Source organism: Bombus pascuorum, chromosome 16 (assembly GCF_905332965.1).
Source record: "Bombus pascuorum chromosome 16, iyBomPasc1.1, whole genome shotgun sequence".
In the NCBI taxonomy this organism is placed as follows: Eukaryota; Metazoa; Arthropoda; class Insecta; order Hymenoptera; family Apidae; genus Bombus; species Bombus pascuorum.
In genome coordinates this window covers 2459292-2477233 of record NC_083503.1, presented here as the reverse complement: position 1 = coordinate 2477233, position 17942 = coordinate 2459292, and the positions used below count along the sequence as shown (strand labels likewise).

The 17942-nt window shown below is 35.5% G+C and overlaps 1 protein-coding gene across 3 annotated transcripts; it reads right to left on the bottom strand.

Moving 5' to 3' along the window:
- Window positions 1–13484: 13484 nt before the first annotated feature.
- Window positions 13485–15620, bottom strand: LOC132915259 (ejaculatory bulb-specific protein 3-like). Of its 3 annotated transcripts, none has more exons than XM_060975074.1 (3): window positions 15393–15620; window positions 14766–15005; window positions 13485–13886 (listed from the first exon to the last, which is right to left on the bottom strand). In XM_060975074.1, exons 1-3 carry the CDS (start codon window positions 15397–15399, stop codon window positions 13687–13689), a joined length of 447 nt encoding a protein of 148 aa, XP_060831057.1. In that variant the 5' UTR covers window positions 15400–15620; the 3' UTR covers window positions 13485–13686. The 3 variants fall into 3 exon arrangements, with proteins under 3 accessions (XP_060831057.1, XP_060831058.1, XP_060831059.1); XM_060975075.1 differs by having other exon boundaries at window positions 15434–15620; XM_060975076.1 differs by having other exon boundaries at window positions 15508–15618.
- Between the last annotated feature and the right edge of the window lie 2322 nt (window positions 15621–17942).

The window sequence follows — 17942 nt, the reverse complement described above, 5'->3', positions numbered from 1 at the left end:
ACCATACAAAAATTAGTACAATGCTATAAATATATATAGTTAGATATCAATAGAAGGGACTTAAATATTATTTCTTCGTTACATTTTTCTTCCCTTTAAATCATTTTTTTAATCCATCCAAGTTAATCAATCTGGAACATACTCATTTATTGGATTAGTACATTAAAAAAAGCACCTGGAAAGAAGACGCATTAGACATAAGAAAATATCAAATTATCAAGACAAGAATTTCAATCTAGGAATTTGAATTGAAACATTTGAATCTAAATTTAACTTGGGTTTTAAGTCGAAGTGAAGTACTAAGATGAAGAAAGAACAGATAAAGGTCACATGGTTTATTTCTTAACGATCCAGTGGCCCTTAATTTGATAACGAGCTTCTAACAACTTTATTTACCAAACTGATTCATAATCAATTCATATTTATTATTTAAGATAAATACTATAACATTATATTCAGGTTATTAAAAAGATGTACTGATCATTCTTACTTGCGTATTTTTCAAATAAATTAATAGTGTGATAATGTACAAAAATATCTTTTTTTCTTTTTGACATTTTTTATTTTTCCTTAAATGCAGTATGAAATTATTTGATGGAACTCCCCATCCAAAAAATATTCATTATTTAACAAACAACATATCTTAGCAGTATTTTCAATCATAAACAGAAAAAGAAATGACTCTACAAGTCAGAAGAGCCATCGAAGTATCCATCCGATGTAATCGAACAGACGTAAGTGGAGTATTCATTTTATTTCGTAACTCCGACTCCGATGAAACTGCATCTGACCCAGAAGCAGACACGTGGTTCCACAGTTCAGTGGAAGAAAATTGGGCATGACATAGTCGCAACACTACTTTCAGAAACACGGTTATTCATCAACGCAACTCTAACTAGAAAACTAATTAAGATAATCACGATAGAATACCGAAATACTAATTCTTAAACAAAAATAAAATTAATATTCATATAATATGCTAAAGGCAATCGCGATATCATAATCTATAACACTAAAATAAACTCGAATATCTTTCTTTCGCAACCAAAATTCAAATCGTAATCAGTATCTCGCGATACTAAGAAAAGGCCACGAAACTTTCCGCGGCTGTAATCTAAACCGTATTTGATTTCTTGCCCAATATGATAGAGAACCGACATACAGATCGGCCAAGACAAAAGCAAAAAGTTAACACCGAGCATATTGACATAGTAGTAACAAGAACCATAATATATATAATTATCATACATTGTAGTAGTTGCCCTCTTCTATGACAATTTGTCGGGCCTCTTCAGCTCGTTCCCTCTTCTTTCTTCGAGCGCAATGCCCTCTTCTTTCTTCAAGCGCAATGCCCTTCGCAACTTAAATCTACTACTAAAGCGTCCCGGGACGCTACCGGCAGTTTGCCACGCATATTCCCTACTAGTCATGCTCATTGCTTTTCTCCCATTCAAATAGCATCTAAGCACTAAATGGTTCTGGCAATGAATATGGAAAGACTTAAATCTAAACATCCTATGCTAAAAGTTTGAATTATATTTTTCATCTAAGCGGATCTCTGATTTGATGATTATATATTATCATCCTAGGCGATTCCTTTATCAAAACACACATAGGAAATTTAAGAAACATTCAAGACTTGTTTTGATTCTGAAATCTACCTTCCGCGAAGTGTCTTCTTGCATATGAAATTTGATACATTTTATCGGGAAGATAAAAGTAAACTCTACTCATACTTTCATTATCTCGTATATAACAGAGATAATAAATAAAACACAAATAATGCATTCGTTCCATGCCATGTAAAATAAAAAATAAAGAAAAAATCTAATCATCATAAGCCTTCAAACAATGTTGATAATGATTGAAATTTTCATAATAATGAAATCTGAGGGCATCAGATTTCTCCGCTATAAAATGATTAAACAAAATCATTTGTATAATTTGTAATTTTAGATCATGCATACATACACATTATCAACATTTCTCACTACAAATTTCTTATATATTAGTGCATTATTTGCAATATTTCGAATCGCGACATACAAGAAAACCTATCCTGAGCTAATACATAAAACAGTCAAAAAATGTTACTACTCACGAGTATTATACCCGCGGTCATTATGCTCGTCAAAAATTCTACATAATACAACCAGTCACCCGTGTCGATTCGGACCTTTCATCCTACGACATGATTGAGTGACCAGAGGAACAAAAAGCATGCGACTCACCATTAGATGCGAGGAACAGGAATATCGATGCTTTGGTAGGAAGACCGTTATCAAGAAGCCATGCAATTCCTTAGGAGAATTGAAGAGTGGAAGAAAACTGTAACAAAATATGGAATATTATAATTTGTTCTTGAAAACATATTTCTGATTATTACAAAACTTAAATCCAAGTGTTTTCTAAATTCAAACTTGAAATTTTTATATAAAAATGAATTGAAATTCTAATAAAGTTTAATTACTACAAAAGTTAATCATTTTTATTATATATTTCAATATTGAAACTTTAAACTTTTATTTCAATAGAAATTAATAATAGTTCGAGTTATATACGAGTAATGAAATAAATTAAAGTGCAATATACAAAAATACTTACATTCTTGAGCTCCAGGAGAAGCTTTATCCTCTTGCGAGACCTGCGACTCTACTACCGAACACATTGATTCTAACTTCGCAAGTGATCATTGTAATTAAATTTAATGAGAGCTTTAAAAAATATTAAAAATAATATCACGAGCAAACACTGAGTCTACGGATCGCATTGCGCGCGATCATAAAAATTCTCTGTAAAAAAATTTTATGAGAGGGAAGGGAAAGAAATGAAATTTTCTGTACCATCTTTTTCATCATCAACTTTGTCTTTCCTATCGAGTGTTTATTTATGAAAATACTGCTTTTTCAAAACTATGGACTAATATTCATTTATCACACACAAGATATATTATTAAGAAAATAAAATATGTCGTTATGTTATGTAATATAGTAAATATGTTATATAACATAGTCAATGTGTTATATAACATAGCCAATGTGTTATATAACATAGTCAATATGTTATATAACATAGCCAATGTATTATATAACATAATCAATATAGTATATAATATAGTTATACATTATCAACTATTTTTTAATACTACTAAATGTCTATGAGTATTTTGCAATAACCCAATTTGTAAAAATTGTAACTCTGAATATCCGTTATTAGAATTTTTAATGAATTTCGTATGAATCAAATATGGGGTGCTTTCGTTGTTAGTTCAAGATCAGTAGCCTGTGCATGAGGCAGAAAACGCGAGGTGTAGATCGTATTCGTTTCAGAAATAGCATAAATTGAAAAAAATCGAAATGATAGTATTATCGTAGGAAATTCGCGAAAATGCAGCAAAATGTAAAAGTTATTTTAATTTCTCACTTAAATAGAACTTTAAAGAATTTAATGTTAATATCAAGCAATAAAGCAATTCATTTAATTTATTTGAAATACAAAACTTACTTAATATGTTCGAAATAAACGAAGTGATTAATCTCGTCTATCTTTATCTTTGTACTCTTAATGGATCATAAAATTATTTATACTAATGTTGTTAATATTACGAATTGTTTGTAAGAACACTAAATGTGTCCATTGAAAAGAGAACGTTATGATAATGTATGAATGCGTCTGCTTTCATTAGAATAAATTAAATGTTACCGTATTTGCATAAGAATCTATCAGATTGATCATTAAGCACCATCATGACGTCCTTACGAATTTCGTGGCATCTCTCGAACGCCTGCGTGTTTTCCTCGCAATCAAACAATAAGCTGAGAACAGAAAAAGACGAAACATTAAAATAAATGTATAAGAAGAACAAATTAAACAAACAAACAGCAACAAATTATATAAAGTGAAGTACTGATCAAGGTTGAATTGTTTCTGAGAGCTCATTGTACGAACTAACATCAAATGGAATAACCAAAAAGATAATCGAAGAATAAGAAATAACCTAATAGTATATTATAATAAATTAATGAATAAAAACATTAATTAATTAAATGAAGTTAATAGTAGAATGAGTAGAATAGTAGTTTCAGTTTGAGTAGAATGAAAAATACGTAGAAAATACAATATAAAAAGGGATATCCGTCACCCCGACACGATACTTACGTCTGATCGCTTAGATTTCTGGCTGGTAAAATGATCTCCTTAACGTGATTTATATATCCAAGTTCGGTTGCCACGGAGTGGGGAAGGTCACCGGAAAGTCAAACGAAGGGATATGTTTTCAACAATTCGATACTAAATTCAAAATAAAAACTATAGAATATAGAATATAGTAGAAGAAGTAAAAAAGTAATAATAACGTTAGACTTAAATGCGGGGGACGCGTAGAAAGTAAAAACGAGTCAGCTAATATAGTTTAGGAATAAAATGAAAATAAAATATCGTACAATATTATTTGATAAAATTGAACGATTGTCGAACTATATTTAATTAATGAACATAGTTCAATGTATGAAAAAAAAAAGTAAGGAAAAAAATAAAGGAGAAAAAAGCAACAAAAGGTACGGAAAAGATTATTAAGGAAAAAAAGAGAGTGAAAAGGAAAAGATTTTTATTCCAATAATACGTGATTCATGCTTCTCGATGTACGTGACTTTGATTGAAAATTAAGAAGCGTCCATTGACATAAAAAAAAATCACTATAAATTACACTAGATTATGAATTCAAATCAAATTAAAATTCTTACTACTTTGAAACCACCTCACCGTGTTGTATATTAAATATTCCATATTTATGACAAGCTTTTATCACCTTTTTCCAATGTGACACAGCGTAACACGATATTTGAAATATTTATTTCAAGATTTACCAGCGGTATGTTTGAATCAGGAACGTGTCATCTTCTATCAGTACCTGGCCGGATTTACATAGATTTACATAGAAATGCGATAAATCACTATAAGTTTTGTTAACATATTGCGGAATACTGACTTTATTATTATATACCTATTATTACGTATATCATAGGACATAGTTAGATTGTTTCTCTCTAAATGACAACGATGAACATACGACTTGAAAAATTAGAATAGGTAAGAGAATACTAATAGTCATGATCTATCCGCAATATGTCAATAACTCTGAGTACAAAACAAGTCAAATTAACATCCTCACCATTTTAAAGTGATGAAATATCGATGTGTATTAAATTCTTCACATTTATGGTAACGAATTGTTTACAGTTGCTTCCACTTTTTAATATTACTCCCCGCGAAAGGTAACTTCAAATTTTAGTTTCTGTTTTTGTCACTAGGGCGCAGGTGCGGTAGACACGTGTTTATTGTTTGTCAATGGTATTCTGTTCGATTAGTATAATGGTACTGTGTTTTCTCGATATTTATTTCAAATAAATACAAAAACAAAAAACTTTCAAAAACAATATTCTATAATTCATGAAACAGATGAATTTCTTTCGTTATTCTATTCTTTGTATATAATATAATAAGACATATAAGATCTTATATTTGTAATGTAGATATTTTATCGATAAATAATATTAATTTATAACATAATTGACTTATGTGAAAACGATACAAGTATTAATATTTTTGAATATTACTATTTGAAAAATGATAGTAGTCTAAAAATTATGCAGCCCATAATTTCTAACCTATTGCTATATCATTATATATTATTATATATATGTAATATATAAATTGTATATATATATATATCTTTACAAAATTCTATTTCCTTTCATCATAGAAGTATTTATTTCAGGATATTTCGAGATATTGCAGAACGTCATATATCACCCAAGGCAAAAGAAACGATATTAAACAACATTTTCGACAGTTAACATACTTCTTTGAAGCAAATTTTTGTGAATCTTTGGTTCTTTTGTTTCTTTTTTGCTGGTTTTCTTGTTCATTGTGTTATGATTGTGGTCTCTTCAGTGGTGTGTTATCTATAAACTATTTTAAATTAAATAACTTTCTAAAGCGGGAATATCCGCAAGTATAAATTTATTCAATATTCTATTTATAACTTCATAGAATACTTTAGTTTCAATTCACAGCACTACTATATTGAATCAATAGATATCCATTAGACCATCATTTATGACACAAAAATGGTAAGGTTGTCACATGCCTTCAAAATGTTAAACGCTTTAAACGTAATGTCCACTCTGTACTTTGTCTGTCATTATATGATACAGTATTTGAAGATAATATTAGAATAATATTGAGAACAGTAAATCTGTCAGTGAATAGAGAAATATTATAATTTGTTTTAGTAATAGCAGAAAGTTTAAAGAAAATTAAGGGAAGAATCACTCAATTAACTTACTATTTAGCTATAAAAAATATTAAATTTGTCATCCAATATCTGAATGTTGTACTTTGCTTTGGCAATAAAAAGGAGTTGCAGAAAATTAAGAAAAAATCAATTAGTTAGTGTAATAACAATTGTGCGATTAACAGTATTAAGCGAGTTACTAAATATTGAAATGCTATATTTCTTTCATAATACAAGTTTAAAAATATGTTAAAAAGTATGTTAGTGAAAGAATTAAGAAAATTGGAGAAATATTTGTCAATGATTCCTCAGAAATTTCAAGCAATTATCAAAATATGGATATCTGTAAGGATCTAAACTTTCAAAGTTCAGAAATTAATATGTACATAGTAGAATTATGATATTTATAACAAAATGAGAGAGTTTCAGACTAACTGATGGCTTTTTAATTAGTATATATATATATTTGTTGCCTGTCAGCTACAAAATGAGGTGGATTTACACAGATTTCATAAATTTGTATAAATTACATAGGAAGAAGTAGGTCAAAAAAGAACACGGAAAACGAGCGAGAGGATCGACGAGAGGATTAACACTAAGGTGATGAAGCATTATTCATATCTATATTCGTCTTCTATTAAACGATGTTATTATTCATTCGATCACAAAAAATTATGGTCTCTAGCTTTCACAAACCTCTTGTTCTAGGATCTCTCACTTTGTCGGCGAGTGGAAGTAAAAAAAAAAAAAAAAAAAAAAAGGATGACGTTAGTTTATTTTTAGAAAACGTATATACGGACAGGACCTCTCGACAAACGAATGTCACGTAAAATCATAAGTCACAATTTTTAATTAATTATAAAGATATAAGAAGGTTGAGCCGAAACACAACTATTAACTTTCTTTTTTTATCGCACTTTGTCTAGATCTAAGGGTAGAAACGCGGAAAAAGATGTTGACTGTTCGAAAGTTAGAGAATCAGTAAAGTTTAATGACGATGTTGTGGCGGAGGAAAGCTTTTGATGGGTGAGTCTAAGGACACGAAAAGAGCTGATTTGTTTAAGATAAGTTTTAGTTAGGAGAGTGAGGGAAATAGATTTCGATGTTAATTAGCTAATTTTCTAGGTTAGAGGATGAGGAAGGGTGCCAACCGCCCTTGAGAGAAAATTGCTAATAGAAGATACCTGTTGCGACCGTTCGCGGAGAGACGCGGTCGCGAGGAAACGCGTCAGCGAGAGGCGTAAATTCTCGCTACGATTCGGCTAATCGACGCCGCGAAATGGTCGCTCCCCGCGTTTCGTTTAGGATAACCGGGGTAATTCAATGAATGCAACTTATTCTACGGTTGTAGAATAAATATGTATAGTTATATGAGAGTAACACTTACAGTTTATATAAGGTGTCGGTTTAAATAGTATCGGAAGTTACCACTAGAATGTTCGAGTTAGATCTTGTACAATGTGACTGATTTGGACGCGACCGTACAGAGAGTTTTCGACTGCGACTTAGAGATCGGTTAGAATGTTAGATTGCGACTTTACAATGCTTCTCAGTGAGTTCGTTGGACTGAGCGATCGTTGTAGACGTGTTGACTGATTTGACGACGAAGACGAACTAACTTGATAGTGACGATGCTGTGTCGGAAGTGAGCTAAGGAAGGGTGTGTCTAACGCACGGAATCATCTGATTTGTTGATGACAGTTTTTGGTTGGAGAAGTGAGGGTAATAGAAATTGTTTCTATTGGTTAGTAAGACTATCGATGGACTAGGAAGGATATTAGCCGCCCTCGATGGAAAGTTGGGAGTAGGAGGCATCGCACGTGTGAACACTTAGCGTTCACGTGTTTTCCAGACGCGAACCAGAAACCTTAGAAAACGCTTTCGTGAAAAAGCCCTTGTTTGAGATGAAAGACTTTCGCCAGAGTTTTCTGAGATTTATAGTCAGTCTGCGAGTGTTTTCAAGAGTACGCAATAAGGATGTGCAGGCATCTGGCTGCCATCCGTCCGCGATGTGAGGTCCGCATCAGGTAGAGAGTCGGCCGACGTAACATCCTCCCCCCGTTGAGAGGGTACCGATAAAAATGATGTGATTGATTTGGTGAGGTGGATCTCGCATTAGACCGCGTTGCTGCTGATTAGGTCGGAGTCATCTGGCGTCGATCTGCTCGGTAGTGGTACCATCCGCTTGATGCTAGCTGGAGACGGTTGGATGGAGCATCCCTGTCGACGAGCGATGATTCTGGATTTTGTGACGGTTGCGATCCCTTTGCTCGTTGACATAAAGTGGTTTGCAATAGTTGATTCCGAGGCTGATGAATGGGTGCGGTTCCATTCGGCGAGTACAGATTATACCTGGAAAAATAACAGAGTTAGGATAATTTGACAAGTTTGTTGTTTATGTCCAGTTCGGGAGTCCTTGGAGTCTCGACCGTCGTGATCTTTGTGGTTGTACAGAAACTTGCGGTTGTGATTATCGACCCAGGAAGTGTCGCTGTATGCCTTGATCCTGGAGGTGTCGTGCAGCACCTCGGCCCAGGAAGAGTCATGGAACACCTCGGCCCAGGAAGTGTCATGGAACACCTCTGCCCATGAAGTGTCATGGAACACTTCTGCCCATGAAGTGTCATTAAACGTGCCGATCCTTGGATGATCGTGGACCGTCACGGTCCTGGAAATGTAGTGGACCAGCTTGATCCAAGAGGTAGCGTTGAACGGAACTCCAGTGTTGCTTGATGCTGATTCGTTTGACACGACGCGGGGTTTTGTAGTTGATTGGGAGGCTGGGCTCCCCCTGATGAGCCGCCCGAATCGCGTTCTCACAGTGATGATCCTTGGTAGAGAATGAGCGTTGGGTGTCGCGGCGTTGGGTGTCGCGGCGTTGGGCGTCGCGGCGTTGGACGTTGTGACTGTGACTTGCCTTGGTATTGGCGGGTGTGTTGGCGTTGTTGGAGCCAAGGGTGACTCCAGTGAGATGTTTGTGATCCGAGACTTGTCCGATGCAGCAATCGATATGATACTCCTGCTCTCAGGTGATGCAGGCAGCAGGGTATGAGATTGATTGAACATTGCGATGCTGATTGAGGAGATGCTCCTAGATGATCCGATCGTCGTGGATTTCGAAACCTCTGCTGTAGGTTTTGATTCGAAGTTGACTCTGTTGTCCTGGACGGGATTTAGTTTTTTCCGGTCCGGAGGATCGTGAGAGGTTGTCGTCAATTCGCGTGTAGGCGAAGAGTTGCGAGTGTTAAAGGTTGTCTGATTCAAGGAGTTTGCTAGCGTTGAATCAGATTGTTCCGATAATAATGTCGCGTACTTGGTCGTCGTCGAGTCGCGTGTTGGTGATGAGAGAGAGGCAAGTCGTTTCATTGCCATTGTCTTAGATGATCCGCGTGAAGGCAGTTTTTCGTTGAAGGGGAGTGCGACGATGGATCGCCCTTCGTTGATGCGTTGGACGTGATTTTGAAAGTGTTCCTCGTATTGTTGATTCGCCTCTGATGTGGGTTTTGTTCGTGGTTTATCGTCGAGTTCCCCAAGGCGAGTGATGTCCGCTTCGAGATCTGCCGTGGAGGTGTGAAAGACCCTTGCGGTTAATGGGAAGAATGCGCTCCCCCCGTTGACCCTTCCGAATTGTGTTTTCTGCAGGCGTCGGTCAGGGCCTGTTGGTAGCGTATCGTTTGGATGTTTCAAGGGATTTCTACTTTTGCCAGGGAGTGTCGTCGCGGGTGCCCCGTTGCTGGAAATGGTTCGATCCGTAATCTGAGCGTCGGATCTATGTAGAAGAGTATGATGACGTTGTCCGCATATACGACAGGATCCGGCGGTACACTGTGAAAGTGTATGTCCTGTCATCAGACAATTGGTACTTGCTGATATTTCTTCGGCGGCCCTGAAACGTTCCTCGATGGTTCTCGTTCTGAAAGTTCTGCAAGTCCAAATCTTGTGTGGTCCACGGCAAATTGAACAGATTGACAAAGGTCGCGACGTGACAAAGGTGTGCCCGTGTGTTTGGCGTGTCGTTCTTGGGGATTCGATGACTCGACACCGATCGTTCAAGAATTTAAGGAATTCCTTGAATGTAGGGAATGGTGTGTGTTGTATTTTTTCTTTCCAAATGAGATCGGTCTCCCGATCTAATTTAGAGGTGCACAGATACAATAGTACGGAATCTGCGGTCAGTTTTCCGAGAGCTTCTAAGGCCTTGTAATGCGCTTCGAGCTTGGTCGTGTAGGATTGCAAATCTACATGTGCTGTACGCGATAAGAAGCCTGTCTCGATTATTTCCTGTAGGTGTCTTTCTACGATCTTCGCTGGTCTGTTATACCTTTCCTCTAATAGTTCCCACGCGACTGAATAGTTGGTTGCTACGTTATTTAACGAGGATATAGTGAGAGCTGCTTCATCCGTTAAACGAGAGCGGAGATATATTAATTTTCTACAGTCGTCAATACGAGGGTTATCGTGAACCGTGGAGCGAAACTGATCCGCGAAACCTGGCCAATCCTCGTAGGCTCCCGAAAAGGTGGGTAACTGAATTGTCGGCAACTCGACGGGTTCCGGCGAGGAAATGTTTGAAGTCGGACCTCGGATCGTCGGCTCTGATTGTTTGGTTGCATTGTTAATGATGGCCGACGCGTGTCCGAAGATAGTATAGAACGTCTGTTGTAAATCCACGCGGTCCTGCTGTGTTTGACTCTCATCCATATCGTCTAATTCCCATTGATCTTTTCTGAACGCGGTGAATTCTACTTCTAACTCCCTCAAATTACGTCGGATGGCGTATATCGATGTCCCTTTCTCATAATTGTTGAGTAATATGCGAAATGCCTCCAATTTCTTTCGGAACTCTTCTCGTTTTAGCATCAATTGGTTCGTGCGCTCTTCCAGATTGGGAGCCATGACTGATTTCGATACTTTGAATGGGCTTACCTTAGAGTTGCGGTATGAGACCGAAGTTGTTCCGGCTGCAAGATATCGCTTGTCACTGTGCAGCGGAATGTGGTTGATGTGCGCTTCGCGAGGAAGGTGATCCTTCCCGAAGGTGACACATTGGTAGTGAAGTCGAAATGGTTGTACTTGCGATGTTGCTGATTGTCCCGCTGCGGCGGGAGGTTGCGTGGTTGCGTTCCTCGACCAACGGGTTGTATCTCTTCGAAGGTGATGCACCTGACTTCGCTGGAGTGGTAACGCTTCCGCCAATTATGTTGGATTTACGTGGCACTGTATGGTCACTGATGAGTCCACTTTTTCACTGACACGTGATCCGGCTCGAAGGACCAAATGTTGCGACCGTTCGCGGAGAGACGCGGTCGCGAGGAAACGCGTCAGCGAGAGGCGTAAATTCTCGCTACGATTCGGCTAATCGACGCCGCGAAATGGTCGCTCCCCGCGTTTCGTTTAGTATAACCGGGGTAATTCAATGAATGCAACTTATTCTACGGTTGTAGAATAAATATGTATAGTTATATGAGAGTAACACTTACAGTTTATATAAGGTGTCGGTTTAAATAGTATCGGAAGTTACCACTAGAATGTTCGAGTTAGATCTTGTACAATGTGACTGATTTGGACGCGACCGTACAGAGAGTTTTCGACTGCGACTTAGAGATCGGTTAGAATGTTAGATTGCGACTTTACGATGCTTCTCAGTGAGTTCGTTGGACTGAGCGATCGTTGTAGACGTGTTGACTGATTTGACGACGAAGACGAACTAACTTGATAGTGACGATGCTGTGTCGGAAGTGAGCTAAGGAAGGGTGTGTCTAACGCACGGAATCATCTGATTTGTTGATGACAGTTTTTGGTTGGAGAAGTGAGGGTAATAGAAATTGTTTCTATTGGTTAGTAAGACTATCGATGGACTAGGAAGGGTATTAGCCGCCCTCGATGGAAAGTTGGGAGTAGGAGGCATCGCACGTGTGAACACTTAGCGTTCACGTGTTTTCCAGACGCGAACCAGAAACCTTAGAAAACGCTTTCGTGAAAAAGCTCTTGTTTGAGATGAAAGACTTTCGCCAGAGTTTTCTGAGATTTATAGTCAGTCTGCGAGGGTTTTCAAGAGTAAAATGTATATAAAGCTTGCTGACTCGTCTGATAATGCCACTGAAAGATTGAAATTCGTTCTGACACGACCATCATTCTGCATTGCGAGTTTACTTTAAACAGAAGATAAGATTCTATAATTTTCTTTCATCAGAAACATAATAATGTTTAGCTTACTATACCCATGCCATATACCATCACTTAGAAAAATAAACACACGCCAGCTACTTCAAAATAACTGTCCAGGACTGTGAACAGATTCGGTCGGCTATATACCGACACGTGTCCGCAACGGTAAAAAGACTTGAGTAGCTATTTGCCGACACTCGTCTGCAAAGGGTTAAACTCACTCTTAATTATACTCTATTCTATATTTATTTATTTATAACCGTTAAAATGATCAAGGAAGTGATTATGATTTTTAATTACCAGCAAACTACGAGTAGCTGAAAAATATTCTTCTACAAGGAGGCAACTAGCCACTGAGCATAATCAGAAATAAAGTGCCTGGTCCGCGAGGTCTCAAGAATGTATATATGAAACAAAAAACATGTGAAAGCAAGATTCTCTGCTACATTCTGCGGTAAAATTCAAGGAGAATACGGTTTCTAGGAGCTTGCGAACATAGTGGATTGCTATATGATTAATTTTATTAATATCATAGTAAAATACATCTCTTTTAATTCTACACTGAAAATCAATTACGTTCATAAGCTGATACTACGAGAATCTATTAAAGATATGTCGATAAAAAATATTCTCTCATTTAACTCATTTATGAATTTACGCGTTAGTCTAATATTTAAGTACACTTCAATTGCAACATACATAACGATGACGTCTTTCCATTAATAATTATTAGACGCGAGGAAAATTAACAGCGTAATCGACATCCTATTTATTAAAATTATCAGATCGCTTTCGTAATTATGTAATGGGCTGTTTCGAAGTCGATAGATGTTCCACACTGGTTGAAAATTGAAAATGATACAATGACCCGACTAAAAGTCACTCAATGAATACTAAATCACTCGAAACCAAGTTGTTTTCGTGCGCGAAATTGAAAACAGGAAGGTACGAACGACGAATGCCGGCTAACGCGACCAATTTTCCTTGGGAATGTTTATTTTTTGAAAATAATACAAACTCGTTTGCTCAAATCAATTTTTACTTCTCTTGCATTATAAAATTACATATTCGTCGTCTCGAGATTACTTCCTTTTTTTTTGTTTTCGCTTGTTTTGCATATACAAATAAATACTGCGTCCGCTTGTTTATTGTTATTCGGACGTGAATAATTTCTGGAATGGGCAATGGCATTTGTCCTATTTCCTATGTTAGAATAATTATGTTTAATTAGCTCCTGCAGCAGCCATTTTCACTTGCTCCTCGTATTTATATCTGTATTTGTTTTCAGGGTCGTACTTGTTCATCAGATGGTCCCACAATTTTGGCTTGTTCGTGATCAAGAAGGTGACCACCTTGTTGACAATTTCTTTTTGCTTTTCAGTACATTTCAGGCATTCGGTGGCCAAAGCTTCGGGGAAGATCTCTGAAAGGTGAAAACAGAAACATTAATTGACTAAATTTCAAAACTAAATTTCTCCAAAACATGGGAACTAAAGATATTGCAGAATAATGGATAACATTTGCAGAAGATTCGGTAAATTGATCCGGTTTTTCGGCGATGGTTTGTTTACTGATCAATGACAGACATATATATCTCTGTTAATGAAAGAGAAATAATATAAAATGCCAAAGAGTATTGCATCACGTTTGAACAGATATATCAAATTGATGTTGTCCTTAAACGATGGATCAGAAATTTGGAGAAAGAAATGCATAGTTGATGTGTAAATGCAATTATTTGCTCCTTGTTTCATTATTATAGTAGATACATATTACATGTACAATGAAGCTGATAATATGAAGGTATTGAGAGTAAAAATAAAACTAATGACAATGTGATTCTTATGACAAATTGCAATAACAATAAGAAATTATTTGAGAATCGTATAATGTCACATAATCAAAGCAGATATTCTACTAATAGAGTATACAATTATTATTAATTACATTAATTTTTTGTGTAGAATATGTGTGTATAAAAGCTTTATTTCTTATAATATTATATGAGCTAGAAGTTAATACTGTACAATACATATGTTCCTGTTTCAAATTTTATTTTATTTATTTACCATTGTATTGTATCATTTATTATTTATAACATATATAAAGATTATTAATATGTATATTATATATAATAGCATAAAAAACGTATATAGATTATGAAGCTAATCAAATTACAATTATTCTTTCACAAGCAAGGAAAAATCTCAGATAATTAATTAACATTTTTTAAAAATATCATTTACACGATTAATAGCGAATACGTTCCGATATTTTCCACAATAAGACGAATCATACTTACTTTTGATTTCATTTACATCAGTAGTGCATCTTCCTTCGTCTAATAAACACTTGTAATAATTAGTTAACAAGCGCTCACTCTTCAGAATTTCGTCCACATTGATATGGTCAAATTTTTCTGGGTATTTCTCTGGAGAGGTAATACTTTTGGAAAAGATGTTCTGGGTCGAGTCGTCGGGTCGAGCAACCGCGTAGACGATTGCAATCACAAGAAGCAGACAGATCAGTATTTGATGCATAGCTACCGAAGAGAAATTGAAAATTATAATTAGAACACACGTTGTAAATTTTACGGCCTTTCGACAAATTTTACACAACAGAAACTTTCCTCGAGCTCTATTTTGAAACTTAATGTTAATATCTCGTTTTATTTTACGATTGAAACATTTTTATAAATTTAATATGGATTTTCAGAAACCTTCGCAACGGAACGGAGCGCGTTTTCAAAGACTTCACCTTTCCAACAACCATATCGACCGTTCTTTACTTCCTTTACAACGACGATGAACTTGGACCGAGCTTCTCAACTAATAAAGTTATAGTTACGAGAAAATGTTGTACTTGGACCTTCTCGGAAATTTGAAAATCAGAGAATTACAGCCAATGTAAACCGTAGCTGACCACTAACCTTTCATTATAAGACAAAGAACGTTCACATTTTATATTTACTTAGGCTTATCGCTACTCGAGGATATTCGATAACTCACGAAACAGCAGACACTGTAAATACGCCAGATATTCACCTGAACGTACGAGCCACGATTAAACTATGATTCTAGAAATCCTCTGGCTCATGATACTTATATATGGTACAGTCTCTGGTGGTAGGATTAATCGTGGAGGTTAAAGATAGTCGAAGGTGGGAAGGACGGCGAGTCACTTAAGCCGATCGCTACTTGAAAACCCACGCTATACCTTTGCCTTCGTCTTATTCCAACTTTCAACGAAATGTTTGCCTTGCTTATTGACGATGACAGGCATTTTAATGAAGTATATTTTCTTTTTTCTAACGCTTGACTGATGAACGCGCGCCTGTATCAATAAAACACATGACAAATTTCTTACATAGCTTTACAGTTTAATTACATAAAATGTATGCAAATGGATAAGAAAAAAGAAAAAGCGTGGAGAATAGTATTAACGTTAAATCGTCGGATCATCTGGTATCTTCTGCCAGGACTTCAAAGTTGTTTGAAATAATTTTAACTCGGGTGTTTCTCTTACTTTCTTGAACGTTAAATGTACATTATTCGTGAAGATAGGAAGATGGAAAAATGTAGAAACAGTTTCCTCCTGTGTTTTCTTACCTTGTTATTGAAACACGATGGCAGTCATTATAAAGGAATCTTATAGCACGTATACCGTTATATTACCATATATTACCGTTATTTGTTAGTAGAAAACTGATCATCCAACCGCGTTTAATTAGATACACTAAGTGAATGTGTTTTAACTTGATCAATAATTTCATTCATTCTCCGCTTCGAGCAGCAACCTACAACAAGCCAAGAGTTAACGCAAAAAAAAAATACGTATAAAAAAATTTGTTCTTGAATTATGTGTTATTTGTTAAATTGCATTTAACGATAAGATGTTTTCCGAATCGTTGTTTCACGTTCCTAATTAAATGCACGATATATATGTTGCCTTTTGACTTTTTTGTCTTTTACGTTGAATTTGGAGCCAACGATTTATTAGTCACTTAAGTCATTATAACTGTAAAAAAAGGAAGAGGAGAAAAATTATGGAAATATTTGTCAATATTTTCGAATATTTACGTTAGAATCTTCCTAAAAAATAATTTTACGACTAACTGTACAACTGAGTTGTGAATAGTAAATAACAACTTCGTAGGAATAAAAATAGCGCCAAAAAATCACATGACAAATAATAAATAATTTATTTGTTTTCAATAAATAATTTATTGCAATATCTCGGAATTGATTTCTCGCTTTCTTGGCAGATGGCGAGCGAAGTATATTTCAAAGAGAACCGTCAGTCTCATTGCTACCTAATTTAATGTTGTTCACGAAACGAATGGAAAATACAGCAGTTTGTTTATGATATTATTTCCATTAAATGTTTTCTTCCTCCTTTGACACTTGAAATATCGTATGCTTGAAATCGAAGAGGATATTTCAATGGCTGAACAACATTTGGAATTATTAATAAATGAGTAGCTCACTAGATAAATCTTTTGCTCATGCTTGTTATTTTAAAATTCATAAAATTAATTGATAATTTTTGAACGATTTAAGAAACGAAAGTAGATAATACTTAGACTTTGCTTTCAGACTTTGTAACTCTGTTGCAATGGTCTTTAACGTAAATGGTATTATAATCTGAATCTAATTTTATCAACGCATTAAATTCAAATTTCATGTATGAACGAGAAGTTTTATCTAATCGCCGCTGTTATACAATATACATAAGGACACGTACTGATACAAGAGTTTCTTTTTTTTTTTTTTTTTTATAATTTGTCCTGAAGGACATTTGCTAAAGTGTTATATCTTATTGGTAAAAAAAATAAAATAAAAATGAAATATAGCATGTGGATGGCTACCCCCCGCGGGGTGCCATCTTCGTATTTGCTAGGTTATATTATATATTCTTGCAATGTTTGTTGTGTTGTTCGTTGATACAAGAATTGACGCGAGAAACAGAAAATATTCTGTAATCGGATTTTTGGAAATTTACCAATTTTATTTTCATTGCACGCTTTTCTACGACCATCCAAACATTTTTCCGATGATGTTGAGAAAGCAAGAACCGCGTAACGATACCTTCGGCAATGGAATATTACAATTGAGAAACTAAAAACGATCGAAATCTATACCTTCGGGGAAAGAAGGAACAATGTTGCCATAAATTATGTTTGACGTGTATGAATTACACGACGCAGTAGAAAGACAGGTTTCATTAAAGAAAAAGGGAGATTATTAACTGTGTAAGCAATTCACTTTTTATTCCTACACGGCTTTTTTTCTTTACCTGTTTCCGAACAAAAAGACCATTGGAAACGACATAGAAACAATCCTAGTGATCTTGTCACGTCTTTATCACGATTTTATCACGTGTTCTGTCTGAATCGCATTCAAGTATTATTTATGCGTCTGTCAGTGGAATATTCATCAAACTATTTGCGATCTGTCTTAATCGACTTATATCATCGAAC